Source organism: Histomonas meleagridis, assembly GCF_020186115.1.
Source record: "Histomonas meleagridis strain 2922-C6/04-10x chromosome Unknown scaffold_61, whole genome shotgun sequence".
Classification (NCBI taxonomy): domain Eukaryota; phylum Parabasalia; order Tritrichomonadida; family Dientamoebidae; genus Histomonas; species Histomonas meleagridis.
The window spans coordinates 809,792-834,413 of NW_027150931.1; the positions used below are offsets into that span (position 1 = coordinate 809,792).

At 29.6% G+C, this 24,622-nt stretch overlaps 8 protein-coding genes across 8 annotated transcripts; 3 read left to right on the forward strand and 5 right to left on the reverse strand.

The window, feature by feature from the left end:
- Positions 1-2,774: 2,774 nt before the first annotated feature.
- GO595_010304 (heat shock protein 83) lies at positions 2,775-4,913 on the forward strand (the record flags this gene model as incomplete). Its single annotated transcript, XM_067912968.1, has 1 exon — positions 2,775-4,913. One exon carries the CDS (start codon positions 2,775-2,777, stop codon positions 4,911-4,913), a length of 2,139 nt encoding a protein of 712 aa, XP_067769042.1.
- Positions 4,914-7,935: 3,022 nt separating this feature from the next.
- GO595_010305 (Deoxyribonuclease II family protein) lies at positions 7,936-8,937 on the forward strand (the record flags this gene model as incomplete). The annotated part of the gene is made up of 1 exon (XM_067912970.1): positions 7,936-8,937. The coding sequence occupies one exon, from the start codon at positions 7,936-7,938 to the stop codon at positions 8,935-8,937; it is 1,002 nt and encodes a 333-aa protein (XP_067769043.1).
- Positions 8,938-9,097: 160 nt separating this feature from the next.
- Positions 9,098-9,778, forward strand: GO595_010306 (uncharacterized protein; the record flags this gene model as incomplete). The annotated part of the gene is made up of 1 exon (XM_067912971.1): positions 9,098-9,778. The coding sequence occupies one exon, from the start codon at positions 9,098-9,100 to the stop codon at positions 9,776-9,778; it is 681 nt and encodes a 226-aa protein (XP_067769044.1).
- Positions 9,779-9,785: 7 nt separating this feature from the next.
- On the reverse strand, positions 9,786-10,721 carry GO595_010307 (CMGC family protein kinase; the record flags this gene model as incomplete). The annotated part of the gene is made up of 1 exon (XM_067912972.1): positions 9,786-10,721. One exon carries the CDS (start codon positions 10,719-10,721, stop codon positions 9,786-9,788), a length of 936 nt encoding a protein of 311 aa, XP_067769045.1.
- Positions 10,722-11,022: 301 nt separating this feature from the next.
- On the reverse strand, positions 11,023-12,234 carry GO595_010308 (MIZ zinc finger family protein; the record flags this gene model as incomplete). Its single annotated transcript, XM_067912973.1, has 1 exon — positions 11,023-12,234. One exon carries the CDS (start codon positions 12,232-12,234, stop codon positions 11,023-11,025), a length of 1,212 nt encoding a protein of 403 aa, XP_067769046.1.
- Positions 12,235-12,974: 740 nt separating this feature from the next.
- On the reverse strand, positions 12,975-14,282 carry GO595_010309 (protein RRP6-like 2; the record flags this gene model as incomplete). Its single annotated transcript, XM_067912974.1, has 1 exon — positions 12,975-14,282. The coding sequence occupies one exon, from the start codon at positions 14,280-14,282 to the stop codon at positions 12,975-12,977; it is 1,308 nt and encodes a 435-aa protein (XP_067769047.1).
- A 315-nt stretch (positions 14,283-14,597) lies between these two features.
- GO595_010310 (uncharacterized protein) lies at positions 14,598-15,383 on the reverse strand (the record flags this gene model as incomplete). Its single annotated transcript, XM_067912975.1, has 1 exon — positions 14,598-15,383. The coding sequence occupies one exon, from the start codon at positions 15,381-15,383 to the stop codon at positions 14,598-14,600; it is 786 nt and encodes a 261-aa protein (XP_067769048.1).
- A 7,194-nt stretch (positions 15,384-22,577) lies between these two features.
- GO595_010311 (uncharacterized protein) lies at positions 22,578-24,035 on the reverse strand (the record flags this gene model as incomplete). The annotated part of the gene is made up of 1 exon (XM_067912976.1): positions 22,578-24,035. One exon carries the CDS (start codon positions 24,033-24,035, stop codon positions 22,578-22,580), a length of 1,458 nt encoding a protein of 485 aa, XP_067769049.1.
- Between the last annotated feature and the right edge of the window lie 587 nt (positions 24,036-24,622).

The following is a 24,622-nucleotide window of genomic DNA, read 5'->3' on the forward strand; positions in this document are numbered from 1 at the left end:
TCTATAAAAACTCGATCTTGAGGCATTACTAATAAAACAGGTAAACCGCAAATGCTAGTACATTTTTTCCACCTTGTTTCTTCAGGAACTTCAATTTCGGTGTTATTTTCCAAAGAATGATTGCAGAGTGGTTCCTCTAGTTCTTCTGTGTTCTCCATTGAATCAGGGCATCCCGAAGCCGTTTAAATCCGTTATGGCCCACCCCAAACGTTGTGTGTATCGTTCGAACGAAGCATTAGAAAAAAAGTTCTTTTTCTTGACGAGCCGATATTTAAATTATTTTAGAAGTTAATTCAGGAAATAGAAAGACTTTTAATTTAAATTTTTAACGAAATATCAACAACAATGAAAATCTCAAAAACATCGGTTCGTTAAAATATTCTTCAATTTCTCGAGCTGATTCAGATGACATTAGCTTTTGGTAACAAATTAAAATGATGTCCAAGTGTTTCATATTTTGGTAGTAACATTTTTTCATTTTTTTTAACTATTTAAACTTTGTGATTAAGACACCACATAAATTATACAATGGTAAATATTTTATTATAACAAATTAACATTTTATTTATTAATAATTATCAAAGTACATAGTTTTGGATGTTTTTTCTCTGAACAATTCTTTCCAAAGCAAGAATTTCTTTTATTTTTGTTTGGTTTCCATATGTAAGCGTAGTTATTTGTCCTTTCAATTCCATAATTTCTTTCTTTGCTTTATTCAAAGCTGCTTGCAAATGTTTATTATTTGTTTCTTTATCTTCTAACTCTATATTTGTTTTCTTAATTTTATGATTTAATGCTTTAATTTCATCTTCTTTTAATTCTATTTGTTCTTGAGCTTCAACAAGTTTGGTTTTTACTTCATGATTTTTTTGCTTTAAATTCTTCTGTATTTCTTTTGGAACAGATTTTTCAAGTTTCTGATTTAATTCATTTATTGCATATTCCAAATTTGAAATTTTATTATCTTTTTCTTTATTTTGTTCTTCTGCATTTTCAAAATTCTTTTTTGATATTTTTAGTTCATTTTCATTTTCTATTATTTTCTCTTGAAGAAGTTTATTTGATTCTATAACTTTTTCTAAATTATTTGATAATTTAGTAAAAACTTTTTTAACATTTTCTTCAACATTATTAAAACTATTTGTAACCCACCACCAATTTCTACAGTCATTTTCGTATTCAACATTTGTACCACTAAGTTTTTTCCATCTATTTATAATGATTACCATAGTAATTATAGGTTTAATCATATGTGAATCAACATTAATTGCAACAGAAGAAATTGATTTGATTTTATTATGGAGAAAAGATATAACATTTTCATAAATGGGAATTATTTTCATCCGCATTTCATTCTTTTCAATTTGCTCTTTTTGTTTTTCGATTTCTTGTTTTAACTTAGAATTATATGAATTTGATTCTAATATCTTTTCTTTTAATTGTTTCATAAATGATTTGTAATGTTTGGTTTTCTCAAAGTATTCTCTAAATGCATAATTTATTTGATTATAATTATTTTTAAGTTGATTATTTTTTACTTTTAATTGTTGAAAGTAATCAACTACCTTTGGAATTGTATCAAGTCCTTTGTTAATCGAAAGAATTGTTTTGATTTCTTCATTTGCTTCAAATAATTTTTGATTTTTTTCATCAATTATTTTCTTTAGTCTCATTTCATTATCTTTATAAATTTCAATTTTATCTTCAGATTGGATATTTAATAGCTCTAATTTATGATTCTCTTCAATTTGTGTTTTAAGATCTTTTTGTATTGCTTGTATAATATTTTTAAATTTTGCATTATTTGCCTTGCATTGCTCAATGTATTTTAAATTTTTTTGATTTTGCTGAACAAGATCATTTTTTTCTTGTATGTGTGCTTTTATTTCTTTGTTGGATTTCAATAATTCTTCCTTTAAAGTATTGTTTTGTTCTTGGATTGTATCAATTGATTTTTGGAAATAGATTTTTTGCTTTTCAAATTTTTCATTGAAAGTGTTTAAATTTGATTCGTTGGCTTGTTTTAAGCTTTCTTCCATCTCCTTCATTTCACTTACTAATTTTTCATTAGCATCATGAGCTTCTTGAAGATTTTTATTTAGTGTTTTTATGTTTTCTTCGTATTTTTGGATTTGATATTCATAATCTTTAATTTGTTTTTCCATCTTTTGTTTCTCATTATCAAAATGCTCAGCTTGTTCAGCTAATTTTTCGTTTAGTTGTTCAACTTGGTTTTTTGTAGTATAAAGTTCTTGATTAATTTTTAATAATTCACCGATTTTGCTTTGTAATTCATCAATTATTGAATCCTTTTCACTAACATCAGATAATTCACTTATTGTAGAAAAAAGAGATTTCTGAATATTGGATTTTGTTTGCAAATTCTTCTCCATTATTTGGAGAATTTTTAAACGTACAAAAATTTTACCAATTCAAAATCAAAAAAAAAAAAATAATAATAATTGCAATAAACATATTCACCTTAATATTTCGTGTTGAAGAATCATTTATTCTTGTCTTCATAAGAATTTATAAATTGATAATCATTTAGATTTTATAATTGAAATGATTTGCCTCATTCAATTATAAAAACAACTCTTCATATTTATATATCATTATAAAATTCATCAAGACAAATTATTATTAGTTAAACATGAAAAAATTATCCTAGGAATTATTGGGGCACTCCACAGTTCGTTTACAATTCCATAAATGGCCGGACACCTTATTTCAGAGGGTTAAAGTGGCCGAGTAAACCGTTTTCACTTTATTTCATGAGTGAACAAGTTGAAAGCTTTGAGTTTCAAGCTGAAATCAACCAATTGATGAGCCTTATCATCAATGCATTCTACACAAACAAAGAAATCTTTTTACGTGAATTGATTTCTAACGCATCCGATGCTTGCGACAAGATCCGTTATGAATCCCTCAAGAACCCAGAACGCCTTGGTAACCAAAAGGAACTTTTCATCAAGATTCTCCCAGACAAAGAAAACCGTGTTCTTTCAATCATTGATTCTGGTGTTGGTATGACCAAATCACACTTAATCAACAACCTTGGTACAATCGCACGCTCTGGTACACGTCAATTCATGCAAGCCATTGAAGAAGGTGCTGATCTTTCCCTCATCGGTCAATTCGGTGTCGGTTTCTTCTCCGCCTTCCTTGTTGCAGATCGTGTTGTTGTTACATCACACCACACAGATGATGACCAATACATTTGGGAATCAGAAGCAGGCCAAAACTTCACAATCAGACGTGATACAACTGGTGAAGATCTTATCCGTGGTACACGTATTGATCTTTATCTTAAGGAAGATATGACCGAATTCCTTGAAGAAAAGCGTCTTAAGGACCTTATCAAGAAGCATTCCGAATTTATCGGATATCCAATTTATCTCTATGTTGAGAAGACAAAGGAAGAAGAAGTCACTGACGATGATGACGAAGGCGAAAAGAAGGTTGAAGAAGAAGGTGAAAAGAAAGATGAAGATAAGATCGAAGAAGTTGAAGATGAAAGCAAGAAATCCGAGAAAAAGAAGAAGAAGATCACCACAGTCGAACACGAATGGGAAGTTGTCAACAAGAACAAACCACTTTGGCTTCGTAACCCATCTGAAATCACCGATGATGAGTATGCCGAATTCTACAAATCCATTTCCAATGACTGGGAGAAGCATCTTGCAGTCAAACACTTCAAGACAGAAGGTGACGTTAACTTCACAGTTCTCTTATTTGTTCCACGTCGTGCACCATATGACTTATTTGAGCCAAAGAAGAAGCTCAACAACATCAAATTATATGTCCGTCGTGTCTTTGTTATGGACAACTGCGAAGACCTCATTCCAGAGTACCTTAACTTCCTCAAAGGTATTGTTGATTCTGATGACTTACCACTTAACATTTCACGTGAAACACTCCAACAGAACCGTATCATCAAGCTCATCAAGAAGAACATTGTAAAGCGTGCAATCGAATTATTCAACCAAATCGCAGAGAACAAAGAAGACTTCAAGATCTTCTACGAGCAATTCTCCAAGAACATCAAACTCGGCATTCACGAAGACTCACAAAACCGCGCCAAGCTTGCCAAGTTATTACGCTTCAACTCAACACAATCACCAGAAGAACTCACATCATTCGACGAATACATCGAAAGAATGAAAGAGAACCAAAAGGGCATCTATTGGATCTCCGGCGAATCCAAAGAAGCAGTCATGAACTCGCCAATGCTTGAGTACTTCAGACATAAGGGAATTGAAGTGTTATTCTTAACTGACCCAATCGATGAGTATTGCTTCCAACAATTACGTGAATACTCCGACCATAAGTTGATTTGCATCACAAAGGAAAACTGCGAAATCGATGAAACAGAAGAAGAAAAGGCCGAATTCGAAGAGTTGAAGAAGAAGTTCGAGCCAACATGCACAAAGATTAAGGAGATCATCGGCTCCGACTGCGAGAAAGTCGTCGTGTCAAAGCGCCTCGTCGTCACACCATGCGTAATCGTTACCGGCGAGTTCGGATGGACAGCAAACTTCCAAAGGCTTATGAACGCACAAGCGCTCAGAGATAACACAATGTCGTCGTACATGACACCGAAGAAGACATTGGAAATCAACGCAAAGCACCCAGTCATTGTGAAGTTGGCAAACCAATTGGAGAACGAATCAGAAGAAAAGGTCAAGGACATGCTGTCAATGCTTTGGGACACAGCGCTCTTGTCGTCTGGCTTCACGCTCGCTAACCCAGCAGGATTCAGCGCAAGAATCAATAGAATGGTCGCAGTCGCACTCGACGTAGCTGACCAACTCGAAGAATTACCACCAATTGTTGAACCAGAAGCCGAAAAGAAGGACGATGGCGAATCAGCCGATGCTGCTGATGTTGATAAGTTTAATGATGTCGACTAAACAAAACACAACTGAATAATTATTATGTTTTTACATTTTACGGTTGGCTGCTCGATTGTGAGCTTTACTCATACGATGTGTAATTTGATCGGCATATGAATTGTTTGTGAATTCAGCGCTTTTTGGTCATTTCAGAGCTGTGTGGATGTGGAATTAATAATAGTTCATGTTTTAAATGATTATCAATACAATAAGTTATATAAAAATATTATAATATTATAATTATAGAATTATACAAATTTATTAAAAAAAAATCTTTCATCTAATTTCATATAAAAATTATCAATGTCTTCATTTTGCTTGATCGTTAAATTCTTCAAAACAACTTTAAGTACTGTTGTACTTCGTGGATACTTGTTTTTGATGCAATCGATTGCATTTTATGTTGTGTTTAACTCAATAAATCTGTTTGTGCTGATGATGCAATACAAAAAGAATTTCTAAGTAAAAATTTATTTGTTTCATTTGAGCCATTGTTCGAATCTTTTTGCCTCATCTTCATTCAAAGAGGCGTGGACTTTATCCAGTGTGCTCTTCACATCAGAAATTCCAACTTTGGGCATTACAATGGACTCAAGACTTAGCTTGTCAAATGTCATTTCGACTGATCCTTCTTCATCTTGATTGCAAATTTCCACTTATTTCCGACAACTTTTTTGAAATACTTCGCTTCTTGAACACGAGAAACAGGTATCATTTAAATAGATTTGATTAAAAACAATAAATCTGAAAATGAAAATAAATTCGGTATTTTTCGAGATTTCTTCAAGTTCGTGATTCGAAAGTATTATGTTGTCCTTGCTAAGGTATTTTTGAAGAATTTGGAGATGAATATTTTCATTTGGCAAAGAAAAGAATATTTTCTTGGAAAATGGCTTGATTAGATTCGCATCTAAATTCCATGGTGCGTTGGTGGTTCCAATATTGCAATATTACAGAAAATTAATTTTTTTAGACTTTTTTATGATTTTGTGAATATTAATTCCTTATGAATCCATCTTTTAGAAGAGATTTAAATTTATTAAAATATTTTATATACAGGTATGCATATAATAAATAAATATTTGCGAAATTACTTCTGAAAAATAAATCACAATATAATATCTGATATCTAAATAAGATCTACGTGGTAAAAAAATTTGAGAAATCCGAAAAATTTCCTTAAATTTATAAATTATTATCTGTGTTAGAAGAAATTTATTATTCCAAAAGGATTTGAATTCATATGAAAAACATATTTCATAATAAATGTTTATTATAATTTACAATATTTTTGTTAATATTTATTGTGAAATTTGGTTCTTAAACAGCATAATAACTTCTGCTAGATCGTCATCAATCTTTGAAAGGTCTAATTCATCAATATATTTAATGAAATAGCTTGAAAACAATTTTTCATCTAACATTTCTTTTTTATTATTTTTTTGGCTTATTTCGTTCAACATAACTATTATATTCATATATTCGCAAGCCATTTCTTTATCACTTTCCAAATATTCGATTCCGAATTTGAACAAATCATAATCAAAAATGTATTTATTCAATTCGTCGTCATTCATTTCGAGCAATTTTTTTAACAACTCTAAAGAAGCCTTTTTCATATGGAAGTCGCCATTTTCCATTCCCTCATAAAGAACAACACAAATAATATCAAGATCGAATAAATCTCTAATCAAATCTAAATATTTCGGAATTAAAACACATAAAAATTCCATCGAAAATGTCGATTCCAAAATATTTTCGGAATTAAAATATTCCATTAAAATTCTTAATGTATTATCAATGTCAATTTCAAAATCAGGAAAATGTTTTACTAAAGCAAATTCAAAGCGTAAAACTGAATCATTTATATATTTAGAATGGAAATTAAATGAGCTGAAAATATTTCGAATTAAATCCCTTTCAATGATTTTTTGGATAAGTTCGGAATTATTTTCAATTATTATAGTAAATAATTTAATTAATTTAAGAATAGAATGAAGATCAAGATTATCAAAATTTAATATGTCGAGCATTTGTTCATAATAAATATTGGCTGATTCTGAATAAGAAGAAAGTGCAAAATAAAGTGAAATTAAGTCTTGATTGGTAAATAATTGTTTTGAAGATTCAAATAGATTATGATAGCCAGGATCAAATTTTTCTTGGAACGGAATAAGTGATGTTATGGTGTCAATGACCATTTCCATTGAAATTGAATTGTGATAACATTGAACAAGAAATGGAATGACAGAAAAATTTGATAAAATACTGGGGCTAATTTGTGTTACATGATAAAGAAAAGGCACAAAGCTGCGAATAAGGTTTTCATCAAATTCATTCTTTATAATTATGGATATAATTAAATCAATTTGATGTTGACTGAAAGTTTGTAACAGCGTGTCTGTTTCAACTTTATAATATTGAATGAAAGTCGCATTATTGTGGATTACTTCTGATGACTTAGAAAATAAAATTGAACATTCTTCGTACAAATTATTCAAAAAACAATAACGTAATCTATCAAATATATCATTTAATTCACCAAGAATAGAAGTACATAAATCACTATCATCTGCTTTATCCTCAGAACCGATTTGAGTTTGTTTTTTTTTCTTTTCTTGCTTTTTGTAGTGCAATTTTCTAAGATGAAATATTAAATGGTTTACAAACAAGGACACCCCTAAAAGGATGTAATTAAAAGTGGCAATTGTGTGTAACAACCTCCGATGATCGTTTTCGAAATTACAACGATGTAATTCTCATTCAAATCAGAACGATGTACATCGTCATTCAAATCAATCATGTGACGTTTTCAAGGTGTATTTGGGATTCTTAAAGTATTTAACCAATATATTCAAAATATTTAAATAATATATGAATAATATTATTAATATCTTTGGTAAAATAATCATAATATTATGTTTTTAAAAAGATATTATTATTTTTTTACAAAAATTTTGGGCTTAAATATATTTCAAATTCAATATAAATTTAAATTTATTTAAAAAGTTTTTAATTTCAATGTTCCCTGAACCGCAAAATGTTGTTTTCTTTCCTGCTTTGCTCTGCAGTCTCGAAGCTTTCATGTAAGAACATTAAAAATCAAAATGTTAACTGGTTTGCAGCATTTAAGGTACCAAAAGTATCCGATGGAGTTTCCGCACACGAATCAGGTCTTGGGTACTTTTATAGAGACTCCTCAACAACATTACAAGAAGGACCATCCGACCTTTCATCCAAAACATCCAACCCAATATATTATTCAATAGCTTCATTGTACAGTGGGTCATCTGACATTGGTTACGTACTCATTAGCGACCAACCACCAAGCGGAAAATCCGTTTCTGGTTCTCGTGCACACATGAAAGGTGTTTTCTTGTTTGATTCCTCTAACGGTATTTATCTTCTTCATAGTGTTCCAAAGTTCCCACCAGAACCATCATCAGGTTATAGTTTCCCAGCTAGCGGTACAACATATGGACAATCTTTCCTTTGCTTAACCTTATCCCATTCCGATATGGATAAGATAATGGAAATTTTGTTAGTTGATTTTCCATATCCATATGCTTCTAGCATACCAAGCTATGCATATTCTTCAATGCCAACACTTCAGAAATTCATGAATGAAAAATGGAACAATAATGATATGACATTAGTAAGAACCGTCAAAGCCGGAACAACACAGTTTACATTATATGGCAAGCATAGAAAGTGGGGCAAAGATCTTTACCATGATTTACTTGCTACCTCTTATCAAGATAATATCTATGCAAACACATGGTCAAATGGAGTTGGTACAAATCCAAGCGATTGCAGTGGTCTCTTTGCAGCATACAATGTTCTTAATTTGAACTGGGGGTCAATCTCATGGAAGCGATCCAAAGATCATTCAAAGTGGGGTGTTATTGGATCAAATGTTTGCATTGGAGATATCAACCGTCAAGAATCCCAAAAGTCACGTGGCGGTGGTGCATTTTGCATTAATGATATTCAATTTTCCAATGAAATCCATCTCCTTATTGATGATTACGAAACATGCTAAAGCATTTTTCTCGAATTAAAGTTCGTTTAGCTGAGTTATTTTAGTTTTCTTTCCGTAAATTTCATGTTTCGCTTTTAAACGGTTTCTATGTTTATAATAAAACCGCCAATTTCCAGTCAAATAAAATCTGGATTTGGCGGTTTTTGTGAAAGAACTGTCAATGAATAACAACGAAATTCTTTCTTACGTCGATTCGCTAATAAATGAAGAAGAAAGCAAAAGTAAAAAGCTTCAAGTGCAATTAGATGCATTATCGCCATCTCAGAAAACTGGTCACAATGATGTTGTTTTTAGACAAGATGTAAAATTTAATATTGGCGTTTCAAGATATGAACGTCATATTTCATGTAACTGTTGTTATGAAGAACTGTTCAAGCAGGTTGCTGAAAAAGAAGGTAAAACAGCAGTTTTTGGATACGAAGATAAATCACGGTTCAAAATTTGGATTAGAAATGATCGAGATGTCATGTGTTGCTTCAGAGAGTATTTTGGCAGTAACCTTGGGTCAATCAATTTTCTCATTCTTAAAAATGCAGAACTTAGTGGATTTACAAAACTCAATTTGATTGAAGAAATCCAAAAATCAGATGATACATTCCAATTCAAACTTGCACCATACACACGAGACTATGCAATGTTCACATCTCTCCCAAAAGGCATTACATATGAAGCAGCACTTGATTATTTCAACAAATTTGCTCCAAATCATAAACGCCTTAGTGTTATTGATCTCGAGAATGACACTATACAGATCACTTCTGATTTAGAATGGGGATATTTTCTAAATGAGTGTGAAATGTTATATCCGAAAGGTAAATATCCAATTTTATTAGTTGAATAAACAATTTTTAAGTAAAAATAGTTTCGTTAAAATCCTTAAAGTATGGGTGATGTAATGCTTCCGCTGCAGTTATCCGTTTGCTTGGATCTAGATTTAGCATCTTTTGAACCAAGTCAAGAATTAACGGATTTATTAAACGTTCGTTTCCGGGAACGATGAACTCAAAAATGTCACCAGTGGTATCAGACGCAACAACAAATTCGTCATTATAAACAGAAGCAAAATTGTTCCAGCTTTTGCTGCCAAATGTACGAATAATAAGTTGCATGATTTTGTCTTTGGAATTCCCTTCCCAATATGAGCCTAAACCAAACATAATATCAAGGCAGGCAATCCCTGCGGCCCAAACATCAGAAGAACAGTCAAAGTATGGATAACCAACAGTGATTTCTGGTGATTTAAGACGAATGCAACCAGGTTTGGGATTGCGGGGCTCAGAATGACGGTTGAATTCTGCAAGACCAAAGTCAATAAGGGTAAGTTGGTGTCTTTCAAAGTCAACAAGAATATTACCAAGCTTGACATCTCGATGTAAAACTCCACGCTCATGAATACCAGCAAGTGTAACAAGGAGCTCATGAAGCCACCACTTGAAGTTTGCTTCTGTGATATTTTCATATGCATTTTTTGTGGATGTATGATAACTATATATAACTGAGGGAAGTTTTTCATCTCCTGTAAGCCCTACGAGCTTGAGTGTATTTGGAACGTTTTCTATGGCTTTAAGAACTTGAAGTTCACGAATGAGATTTTTCTTGTTAAATATTTTGAACTCTTTAATGGCGACTTGGCGTCCATCCTTAAGCTTGCATTTTCTGACAAATGAAAAATGTCCCTTTCCGGCATAGCCATCATCTTCTAATTCAAATTTGCGAAAAGGTTCTGGATATTTATTGTAGTCAAATTGGTGTTTTGGGTATAAAAGATCTGCATCCTTACACATCGAAGTTTCTTTTAAGGGAACCTCGAATTTCTTTGAGAGGGATAAAAAAAGGAAAAGACTAATCAACATTGTCAGATGATTAACGGTCGTGAATAAACGGTTTTCAACCATCTTCTCTATCTTCTTAATTTACCTTAGGTAACAAGAACTTGAGATTTGAAGAAGGTGCTTACCAAAGGCCTTCAAGCCTCGAAACTAAAAATTATTTAATAGAAATAGATTTAATTTTTTTTATACAATAACAAATTGTTGATACAATTTCACACAATGTAGTAAAAACAAAATTCTCATTCACACAAATTTACTCTAAATCGTACAAGTTTCCATCAAACTCGTCTGAGAAATGTTCCTCTGACGCATCGAAACTGAATATGTTTTTCTGTAGCATCTGCGAGATGTATGCTTCTGTTTCCCTCGAATGTGCCAACTCGTTTAGTGGAACTTTTCCCATGCAAATTGGACACATCGGATTTTTTGTTAGATTTGTTTTTATCAAATACTGTTTTAAATCAAAGCATTGCTTATGCATACATCGGATACCTCTTCCTGGATGTTGCATAACTTGTCCTGAGAGTGGATCAAATATGCAAATTTCATCTTTGTTCAAGTTTTCATTTGGTATTGCCGATGTTTGGATAATGCGGTCAACAATCTGGTCGTATGATTCATATTTTGATTTTTTTATGTATAAGTAAAGACCTGCAGCTCGAACTTCACAGACGATACGGACGGTTTTTGCATTGAATTGTGTAATGTCGATGAAATCACTGCGAACGTTTATGTTTGACAGCAAAATCGTTCCATTAATGATTATCTTTATGCTTTGGGGCCAGGCTAATGGCTGGATTTGGTTCGGAATGCATTGGATAATGATTCTTCCAAAGGGCTCAAGATCATTAGGAATTGTGATTGTGTTGTCAATTGCACCTTTGACAACAATTGCACTGAGAATTTCAATAGAATTATACCGAAAATCACTTTCAAAATATGGTTGGATAGGCGAAGTAGTGGGCGTCTGAGGAGATGAGTTTGCTCGTTGAATCTGAAGGCGAACTTGTTCAACTGATGGGAAGCTATTGGCGTCGTGACAGTTGTCTATTATTTTCATGGCTTGATGAACGGAATTGGCAAGTTCATGATCTGTTGCTTTAATTGACAAAAGAAAATTTTGGAAATTTGCATGATCTTGTGGGAAAACATTGAACAACTGGCATAGAAATTGGATTTGTAATATATCCATAGACATAGCGCGTTGGAGATGATGAGCCTCAATTGATTCAACAGTAGCTTCTTTGAACCACTTTGAATGAGTTTTCCTACTATCGCTTTTTGGTGTGAAAAACGCAGTCCCTTTCTTTTTTTGGTTTGATTTTCTTTTGGACGATATATTTATCACAGTAAATCTTGAATTTGGGTGATTCCATTGTGTTGGAACTTGGCAATTAGGTTCAAGCCCTTCCTTATTGGGCGGTAACGCAGATGAGGTAGAAATTTGGGGCTCGTTTGGGTTCATCTGTGCCCAAGATGTTTGAGAGGAAAGCCTTAGTCAAATATCGAACTTTTTAAATGCTTTATGAATTTTATTGCCAACAAAATAACAAATCTTAATCATTTTTGAAATATCTTTAAATATATATATTCCTTACTTTAGAATGCAAGTTTTTGTTCAGAATAAATAAGCAAGTCAAGCAAATACTTTAATTTTCAATAAATTCAGTATTTAAATATAAAAAGCCTAAAATTTTAACAAATAAAATTATCATTCATGTATAGTTTCTTAGGTTAATTTGTTTCAAAAACGTAGGGCTGTTATGTTTAACCAAGTTCTTTTTCAATTATTGAAATTCTACTTCTTCAATTTGCAGTTGTTCATTCATTATTTTTATTGCTTCTTTGACATCAATCTCGCCAACTTTATTTGCGTGCCTGTTTTTTGCATTGGTAACTGCAATATCTTTACATAAACTTAATTCTCTCATCGTAGCAACGCCCAAAGTAAGAGCTCTTACTTCTTTGTACCACTCTATAAGCATTTTCTTTGCTTCTTCTGTTATTATAGGTTCTGAGTCTTCTTTTTCACACATTTTCCCCTATTTGACCAAATAACAATTCAAATGTTTAGATGGTGAAATGATGTAAAACATTGAAAAACGTTTTTTTGCCAATTACTTTAATTAATTTTTTGTTGCACATTGTTTCATTTTTGTAAAATAAGAAATGGATATTTATTTCTATTTACATAAAATTTTTTATTTACATTTCCAAAATGGAGTTGATTGCTGACACATCTTCAGTATTTGCCTTTATCATCAAAATTATATCGGACAAATAAGTCATTAAATAAGGCGTCATATCATCGCCAATACATTCCAACAGTTGCGCATCATTCGAAGTCTGTGCCAATACAATCTTTAACAAAGCATTATCCTTTACAATGAAGTTTGGTGCTTCGTCTTCAATTTCTGCCACTGAATTTCTCCATTTTATTAATTCGAACAAAATTTTCATTTGTTTCTCATCTAAATTTTCTGATTTCGAAGCAACATATTGTAATAAAGCATTTGCTTCATCATCAGTAAATGTATATGGTACTAAAGGCATTTCAAAATAATTATTTAAAGTTATTTCTAATGAACCTTCTAACGCATCTTTATATAGTAATGGAAGATACCAAATTGAATTAGATGCAATTTGAATAAGTTCTGTTGTTAGTGGACGAATTCGCCAATCAACAACACATTTAGAAAGTGAATATTTGGAAAGAACTTCTTCAATTGGAACATCGTTTGATCCAATAGTTGTTAAATTAGATAGATAAAAACCATGAGTTTCTGCAAGGATCTGAAGATCAAATCGATTATTATACATAATTTTGGGAATCTCCGAGTATAATAATGTTCGAAGGTCAGAAAGATCATTGATTTTGATAAGATCAATGATAAATAATTCGTAGTTAATGGTGAGAAGAAGTGCAACGCATGGAAATGGTCGATATGTGCGAACTCGATGTGATAGAAATGAAACAAAAAGAGGTCCACCATAATTTTGGGAAAGAAATACACACATTTCGGTAAGACTGTTTGGGTCTGCGATTATTTTGAATGAAGATGATGAAAAAGGTGGAGGGTTTTGAATTGGAAATTCTGGAGCACTGGTTAACTGTGGAACAGCTGGTGGTGGTTCAATCGTGCAAACTCGTTTGGATGGTTTCGGAATTTGTTTGGAATAAATGAATTGAATGCCATTAATAACTTTGCTTTCAACAGGAATTTCAACTTGCCTAGGCTTAGGCGGCTTGTCAAGGTAAAGCATTTCTCTTGAGTTTAATAAGTTAACAACCGCTCTATCAAGATCAAAAAGAATTGTATCTTCGTTTTCTGGAATATCTTCTCCAAGAACAAAAGACGAAAGTTTGGAACAAAGTGAAACTGTTTTTTGTACGTTAATGTCTGCTTTTTCTTGAAATGCTGGATTTAGCATATTAAATCGAAATTCAAATGATTCTGGGATTTCTTTTGCAATTATTGTTAAATCTATTAGTGCAGAAAGAGCTTCGTCCATCCCAGTTTCGTCAATCATGCTGTTGGTCAAGCAAATTGAACTGCCCCAAAAAATAAAGCTAACAATTCTTGAAGGAAAACAAAAATGAGCACATTATTCCATAAGTATCAATTTCAAAGAAACGAAACAATGTGAATGATCGCTTGCAACATTTTATATCAAATTTTATTTTTTACTAAAGAACAAAATAATTTCTTATCGCGATTAATTTCATAATCTTATTATTTAAAGTTATTGTTTATTTTTTAATCCTTTCGTAGCCACTTATTAAATACATAAAATACAAAACATGTTTACATACAAAAAATAATGAAATTATTGCATCAATTCTTCAATTTTCTTTTTCAAATTTTTGATTATCGGATCGTTCTCATTATAATTTCCTGTAGACAGTAGTGTTTGAATGTTTTCTTCTAGCATTTGAATTTTTCTATTTTTTCCTCCAATTTCGTTTCGTCCATAAAACACAACTTCATTTGTATTATTACTGACATTCACCGGTCCGATGTCATCTGATGAATCGATGTGTTCTTCGTTTTCTTTTGCAGTTTTAATATTTTGTACATCTTCTCTCATTTTACGCAAAGTTTCGATGTCTTTATCGAGGTTCTTTTGTTCGTCATTAATACAGCAAAGAAAATCAGCAAAGTAACGTTTGAAATCAGTTCTCACCTCGTTGAGACGATTTAGATCCTTTTTGCGTTCACGGATATTACGCTGTTTTCCTACTGCTGCAAGATAAAGCTGCTTATAACGGTTTGACTTTTCTGTGTTAAGACGAATTTCTTTTTGTGAATTATCAATCTTTTGTTTGAGAACTTCTAATTGGTGCTTAAGTGTGATTTCAGTTTCTTTTTCGGAGTTTTCGTCGTTGGCTTGTTGCTCTTGCACTGATTGAGCTCGTAAAATTGACCTATGAATTGAATCTATTTCTGTTTTATGATTGTTGATTAATTGTTTGGAAATCAATATTTTTGGTTCAATGGAACTGATGATATTATCAAGGCGTGCAAGCAAAGAATCATATTGAACATTTACTATTTCTTTTGATCTATTGAAAACTGCTAAATGTTCTTTCCAGCTTTTTCTCAACTCATCCATTTGTTGTTTATGTTTTTCTTCAAGAATCTGAGAAAAACGATTTTCTTCATCCATTTATTATATCTAAAAATAGCGCTTTAGATATACAAAAAGTGCTGTTTTAACGTATTTTTTACCTAAAAATTGATTTACTTCGATTAGTCTTTTTACACCCCAAAATGTATTTTAAATTATAATGATGAATTTTTTCTAATACATAATATCTAACATATTATTTTAATAGCAAAACAAAACATTCCAAACATTTTACAAATATAATTCACATTCAGCGTTTTAAATAATATTTTATTTTAAATTTAAATTTTATTAATTTATATAACAAAGATAAATATTATTTATTTAATAAACTTTTTGAAGAACGCGTCTATGTCAGAAGATTTCATATCAACATTCATAGATAATAACTTCTTTGCGAAATCGGCATATTCCTTCGGGATAATATTCTTTAGTTCCGCTTTGTCTTTATCATTGTCTGTCCGCAGCATTCCATTGATGTCCATCATCATCAAACTTGTGCACGAATGAATCGCTTCAATTTCTTCATTTAATTCTTTGATTTGGAACAATTCGAAAACATTTTTATATTCATTCGTATCGATATTTAATATCAATATACCAAATGAATTATATTTAAACTGCAAAAGATGTTCTCGAATTACATTAATTAAACGACGTCCGACTGCTGTGTAGAAACTAATTTTGTTTTCGCCTGCAATGTTCGAGCGCGTTTCATTAATTAAATTACGAAGGAATTCGACAAATGATTGGCATGCATTCGTGCGAAGTGGTTCGATCTCTTTCGCTGGTAAAAAGTCGATTTTCTTTTGTAAGTTCAGTAATATATTTTTTCGCATTAATCGCTATGACTTCGACGCAATTACTTAATCCTTCGCTAATTTCCATTTCAAGTTTACGAATAAATTCTTTACGTGAAACATTAAATTTAGAATGCGCTATCGAATGATGAAACAAAATACCTTTAAGTGATTTAGTGTATTTGTCATCAAGTGTTAATATCGATGAATTAACCATCAAAAGCATTTTAAGAAACATTCCAACGTAATTACAATCTTCTGAAATACTTAAATATTGCGAACAACATTTAATAAATCGAATGTTATATACATAAAATGTGTTATTTAAGAAACACTCCATAATGTTTTGTAAGTCTTCTTCAATGTTCTCAGGTAATGATAATAATGCGCATCGTTCCCATGTGCTGCTCGCGATGGATAATATTTGCGAACAAATCGTTTCATCAAATATTTTAAATGGATCAATGCTTTCTTCATTCTTCTGTAAGATTCGCGTAAGTAAATTTTGACTTTCGAATTTATCTAATAATGAAATCGGCCCGCGAATTAATTGTTTCATGGAATCATTTAATACAAATCGTTCTTGAATACTGTACTCTGATTGATATTCACGAAAAACTCGATCCATTAAATTTAATGTCGCATATTGTTGACTGTCTAAGCGAAATATACTTTCTAACATAACTGTGGTGCGTCGATAAAATTTCTCAAGCATTAAACAAAAGTCTAATGGCTTATTATGTGCATAAAATGATAATACTTCTGATACAAATGTACTTAAAAGCCGATCGAAAATAGATTGAAGTAACTTAAGTTTAACTTGTTGCGTCGGGTCAAAGATAATATCAATTTTGTTCCATACTTTAGTGCATTCATCTGAAATTGATCCACAAAATTTATCATAATGGTCATAAATTTCATTAAATGAATGTTTTAATATTTCTTCATTAAAATGTAAATTAATACATCGCTCTTCTGTAAAAACTGGTGACATATCAATGTACGCACGAATGGTTTCATGCCCAAGTTGAAGATACGAAAGTGAGCGCGCATAGTTATGCAATTCTTCTGGCGTGCTGTGCGCACTCGTAAGTTTGTCTTTGAATGTTCGCAATAATTCTTGTGATAAACGCGTGCGATATGACTCTAAATTTATGCGCGCGCACTCAATGTTCGCCTTCTTCTCTGAAATATCAATGATTTTAATAAGTTTGGATAAATATTCGGCAGTCTTAAATTGATCATTTAATGGAAATGTGGTGTTCTTTAATTTGGTTAAAACTGAATCTAAATCACTGTCTGACCCAAAAATTTGTATGTTTTGTATATACGTTGAAATAGTGTCTGCTTTACGAACTAATGATGTGGCTACATCTAAACGATCTGTAATTTGTGTAAAATCGACTGAAAGTTTGGAACAACTTTCTGATAAATCTTTTGACTGTGAATGAACTTCACTAAGTTCTTCGTCAATTAAACGTAAATCTGTGCAAAATTTAATTTTAAGTGATTTAACTTCTTTGGTAGATTGTTTAAGTTGCGCAATACTTCTTTCACGTTGTTCTAATAACTCTTTTTGTGAGTCAATTAAAGTAGAATAAACATGACGAAATTGAAAAAATAAATTACTACTACTCTTCATCTTGTCATCTTCTTGATGAGGTCGTGATAATAATTTATCAATCTCTCGTACTACAAAATCTGTTGAAGAAGACATTTAGATGGGGTACTCCAATGGCACTTTTATTTCAATGATTCAAATTTTTGAACGTGGAACGTTAATCTTATTTTTTTTGTTTTTATTAAGAATGGCAACATATAATGATATTTAAAATTAGAATTCTTTAACAATGATGAATTAATAATTTCATTTAGTTAAATTTCTTATTTGTCTTTTATATTTAGATAGATTAATGATAACAACAAAATGAATGTTAACATAATGAAATAGATTAAAATTATAAAAAAAGAACGTTAAAAAATGCTTATAGAGAACGTTAATAATTTATATCACATTTTTTTTTCCTTAAATTTTGGAATGGATGAAATCGAAAACAGAATTATTACATGTTTTATGAATTTGAATAATCCATTCCAAATTGATCCTATGCAAAGTACACGAGAACTTCAAATTTTATATGAAAACCCAAGTTCAATTCCAGTTTTATTTAATATTTATTCGAAGAATGAATCCATTTTTTTAAAGAAGAGTACAGCGATTGGACTTAAACGATGTATTTCACATTGTTCAGAAAAAATTTGTCAAGAAGATTTAACCATAATTTTTTTACGAATTTTAAATATTATTTATTTAGAAGGTAATTCAGAGATTATTAATACACTTCTTTTACCATTAGAAAAGATGTATGAAATTTGTGGAGGTAAATATGAATTTATCGAAAATTTTATAAATTTATTAATCCAAAACAATCAAATTGATAAATGTATTACTATATTAATTACTATTATACCTATTACAAAAGATATTGAAGGTAATATTGAAAAAATTAATCAATATTTTAATTTTTTGTTTAGGGACACCTTTAAATGTTAATATTATTTATAAATATTTTCAAGTTTATTTATCATTAATTAATTATTTAAATTTTTTACATATTGAACTTCCAGGGAACATTTTAAATAATTTATTAATAATATTTTCTAATTTATATTTAGAAACATTAAAACAAGGATCGACAGAAGAAATAGAAAAAGTTTGTAATATTATAATTAAAACATATGAAAATGATATTGAACCAATTTTATTTGACCGAATATTTGAAATGAGTATTTTATATTTACAATCACAATATAATATTATACAAAACAAAATTAATGTTATTGAAGTATTAGGTTATTCATTATTTAATACTAATATTGAACTTAATAATGAAATTCTTATTAATTTATTAGATTTAATTCTAAATTTAACTATTATATCATTTAATGAATTTATTATTAAAGAAATTGAATATATTCCGACTAAATTCATTTTGATAGCTATTTTACAACGAATTCCTAATATAATATTTCATGATGTTATTGAAGAACGAATTGAAAAAATTAATTCAACCTACGAATCCATCTACATATTTTACTGGGATATTATTAATCCAAATTTCATTACGAACACATTCTAATTTAATCATTGATTTAAAAGAACGACTTTTATTTTATTGTATTTCATCTTTTAATATTAATAATGAATTAATACGAAGTCTTTCATGTCATACTATTAAAACATGTTATTTTTCATTAAGTGAACAAATTAATTCTAAATTAGAAGATATTATTATTAAAATTATTGACATGATTCAACGAGAACATTTTGTAGAAGGTTTAATCTTAATTCCGAATATTCTTTATGATATTGAAGATATTGATCCAATATTTGAAATCTTAATAAATATTTGTAATTTATATATTAATGATCTTGAAATTTGTACTAATAGTTGGTTAATTTTAACTATTCTTACTATTCGATCAAGAAATAAAATTTGTGAATATTTTGAAGAAATTTATCGAATTTCATATGAATTTTTACAAAAAGATAATGAAATTCAACGTGGTAATGCATTACGAGTTATTTGTTCATTAAGTCGAAATTGTCACGAATTATTTCAAGATAAAATACATGAAATTAAGAATATATTAATTAAATGGTATTTAAGTGAAGATATTATTTTAGAACAAGATTCAATTTTTGGTTTTATTAAATTAATAAAATATTATCCTACAGAAATAGAAGAATTATTACCAAATATTTTACCCAAAATATTTCATAATTGTTCACAAGATTATACCGAAGAATTAATTCTAAAACTTCAAAATGAAGAAAATATTAATGAAATTTGTAATTATATTGATTATATTATTAAAAATGATCTTAAATTATTAAGTATAATCATTAAAAAATATCCACCATATTTTTTAAAACAAGAAAACATAATAATTGTTTTTTCATGTTTATTTAAAAGTTATAAAAGTATTTTTAATAATATTTTTATTGAATCTAATAAATTATTTTGTTCAATTATTCGATTAAATATTCCAAATTTTACACATATTTATGTTAATATGTTATTAAGTAATTTAAAATTTTTAGAAGAATCAGAAGATATTTTATTAGAAACGTCAAGTATTAAAACATTTAATGTTTCATATCAATATTTAGGGAAAATTATATTTAATAATAAAGAGAAATATTTTTTAGAATTAATATTTCTTTTATTAGAACAACAACGAAATAATATTATTGATGAATATTTAATTATTAAATTTCATCAAGAAATTAATGAAATTCTTAATAATATTCTTCGAAGTATTGAAATTAATGAAACATTTTTTGAACATTTCATCCCAAAACTTTATGAATTAATTCATAGTAAATATGAAACAGAACAAATTATTTGTTTTAATATTAGTATGAATATTATTAAATATTTACCAACCCCTTTTCTTGACGAACTTTATCATATTTCAATACGAAATATTTCGAGTGATGAAATTAAATATTGTCAAACATATGTAACATTTTTTAATGAAATTAATTGAAACATTTCCGAATGGATTTCAACATAATAATGAAATCCTTCAAATTATTGTTCAACGTATTAATAATTTAAAAGGAATGAATAAAACAGAAATTATCATTCGTGAATATCTTTTAGCATTATTTTCACGTATTGATGAAATTGTAAATATTACTAATGAACAAATCATTTTATGGTATTCGAACTTTTTGCCTATTACGATCACATTTGAAGTCAGTCATATTATTTATGGTTATATTATCCGACATTTTCCAGAATATAAAACGCAACTTTTCCATACGATTGTAGAACCTTTTTATCCGAATAATATTCAACTTTTGAAACATTTAATGGAATCACCACAATTAATGAAAGAAATGTATCAATACGTCTGCAACTTTATCACAGAAATATCTTCAACGGAACTTTTAAATTTGTTTAATGGTTCAATAGAAACTATTTCGAAACTTCAGAACATATTAAATGAAATTGGTCAAATTCTGACTCAACAATTAACGCAAAATATACCAATATAAACAAATAAACAAATTTGTTATTAATAAATAAAAATATTTTTTTATTTATTTATTTATTTTTATTCTTCTGTTAAAAGTCTCGTTGCTGTCTCATCAAACGTTTTCAACATTTCTTGAATCTTTTCGTTATAATTATTTCGATAATTCTTAATAAGCGATAATTGCGTATTTAATTGTTCGATGAATGATGAATGACTCAACGACACTGCGTAATTGATGCCGACGCTTTCGTCATTTGGAAATTGTTCACTCGCTGTCAAAATGCAATTTCGACCGTTCTCCCATTCTCCAATATAAAAATGACAAACACTAATTAAATTCATTAAAATTGGTGACGTTTCAAATCGTTCTGATAAATCAAGAAGTGAAAATAATGAATTTTTAACTTCGTCTTCACCCTTAAAAAATGAAATAAGTGCGCAATTAATACTATATAATATAGAATCTTTGATTTGTATAAGTTCTGTTTCTGCTAAATCAATGCGATGAATATTTAAATACATTTGAACTCTTAAAGATGAAACTTCAATATCTTCAAAATTTTGTAAAATTTCTAACCCTATTAAATATTCTTCAATCATATTATAAATAATACTGACACAAATTACATAATGTTTCGATTTTTGTATCAATGTTTGATCAAGACTTTTTAAAAGTTGTAAAATATCGTCTTTATTGTTTTGTTTAAGACTTTGTGATAAAAGATAAAGACCTTTATACATTCCTGTGTTTTGTGTTTTAGTTAAATTTAAAACAAAGTCAACTTGATTTAAAAAAAGACGTGAACGTAAAACTAAGAATTCAACTTCTTCATCCCCTTTATCGAATGTTGTCGACATTTCGATGACTTTATTGTAATATCCAAGATAGAAATATTCTTTAAGTTCAGAAAGACTCATTCCTTAATTTAAATATTTTTCAATAGAAAATAATCGTCAAATAAATTATTCATTTATTCAAACAATAATTTCTTGAAGTTGTTTCCGAAAATGTTCTTTTTCTCGTTCAATAGTTCGCTTAATTTGTGATAACGTTTCTTGATGTTCTGAAATAAGTTCAATAGTTTCATTAAAAAATAAATTTAATTTGTTTTCATCTTTCATTTCATTAATTTTGTCTTCGCACTCTTCGTAAAGTTCGCCGCACTTCTTGGTGAGCTCCTTCCATCGACTGAACATAGAAGGTTTACTTTGTCGCTTCTCTTCTTCTTCAAGTTCATGCAATTTATGTTTTAATGTCGTTATTTCATTTCGTCGCAAATTAGATTTCGTGTTATTGCGAATTCGTTCTTGTTCAATTCGTTGTTCTGTTTCAAAAATATTTTTCTTTCGTTCGTTCGTATTGATATTTAATGTCATACGTTTTACTTTGATATTCTTCAATAATTCCTTTCATCGTTTCAATGTTATTTCGATGTGTTTGAATTTCTTCTTCAAGTGAATGATATAAAATTTGAAGGCGACGTTTCTCTGAATTAATTTCTTCAAGTTCGCGCGAAATGTCTTTCTTCGCATTTTCTTGTGCTTCGTGCTGTTCTTCAAGTTCTTTGTATTCCGTTGTAAGACGTTCAAGAACTGACATTTCAATACTTTCATTCGTAGCATAAACACTTTTAAATGATTCAATTTGCGTTTGCAATGGTTCAATTAATTGTGGAATTGAACTTTTAATATTATTATAACGAAGTAAAAGTTCCCGATGCTCTGTCTTACTCGAACTGATCATAAGTTGAATATTATGATGCTCTCGTTCAAATGCGTTTTGATTAAATGTCTTCTTTTCATTTAATTTATCACGTTCATGAATAAGTTCATTTCGTTCTTTTTCTTTACTTTGAAGAATCCCATTCGCAAGTTGTCGAATTGATTCACTTCGCATTTTACGTCGCTTTTCTTTGTAATTCTGTTGATGTTGATCAATGTTATAAAGTTCTGTTTTACTTCGTTCAATGTCTTTATGAAGTTTTTCTTCTTCTTGATGAACGTTTTCATATATTTTCCGTTGTTCTTCATATTCTTGATAATATTTATCATTTTGAATAGAGAGTTCAATGATTTCTTTCTTGTTTTGTTCAAATTGCCTTTTAGAAATTTGATATTTCCGTTCTTCTTCTTGAATGTTTTGATTCGTGTCTTTAATGTCATTCTTAACATTTTGAAGTTCTTTTTCTGTAGTTAAAAGTTCTTCATCAAGTCGTTTTTCTTCTTTTTGAAGCGTTTCTTCTTGAATTTGAATGTTTTTGTATTCTTCTTGAATAAGTCCCGACTTTTCTCGTGCACTTGAAAGTTCTTCTTCAACTTTTCGTAATATTTCATTGTTGTTCGAGAATTGTTCAATTTCTTCTTTGATTTGTTCAATGTTTCGTTGTAATTTTTCTTTTTGTTCTGTAATTTTTCTGTTTCGTTCTTGATATTCTTGAATTAATAATGTCCAATTTGGATCAACTGTATTAAGAATGTTTTGATAATTTTCAATGGTTTTGGTGTTTTCTTCAACTTCAAGTTCAAAATCTGCAACTTTGTTTTGTAACTCTTGAATTCGTGTTGAATAATCAATATCTTCTTCTTCTCTTCCTTTTATTATATCTTTTGCTTTGTCATTTTTCGTGTCTTCTTCTTGAACATTTTTGTTTCCTTCTGAAATTTGTCGTTCTTCTTTTCCTTGTTGATTCTCTTCTTTACGTTCAACATTGTTTCGCTCTGCAAAATCTTTATCAATGGATTTCTCGAAATCTGAAACAAATCCCCAAAAAGACTTGAAGAGACTCATTTAATTTTCAATAACTTTGTTTATTGATCCCATTTTTTTTATTGTTTATTTAAAAATTGACATCAAAAAAAAAGTAAGAAAAAAATATTTGCCTTCTATATTAATATTCATATAAAATCCTAATTTGATGTCTGATAAATCAAACAATAAAAAAAATACTAAGATCAAATATATAAATAATCATCAATAGGAAGTTTTACTTAAAATTTGTCTTTTATTGATCCAAGTAACAAGGGTGGATAGGGGTTTTTCTGACTGATAGGGATGGGTGAATATAATATAAAATGTGATGTCGGCATTAAATTTTTTGACAAAGCAATAATCCCAGGTTTTCTGGACGACTCTTGATTCTGGTTTAATATGATCTATATTATTAAATTTACGATGGAATGATCCATTCAAGGATCCCTTGCAGCGAACGAGCGTGTTTTGGAATAGAAAAATGTGACACTTGAAACCACTTTTTATATAAATATTACAAAACACTTTTTTTGGTGGATGATAAATTCTGTACGTTAAAGCACAACATGAGCAGCGATCATGATTTACAAGACTATAAAATAAAAAAATTAATATCAAAAGGAACT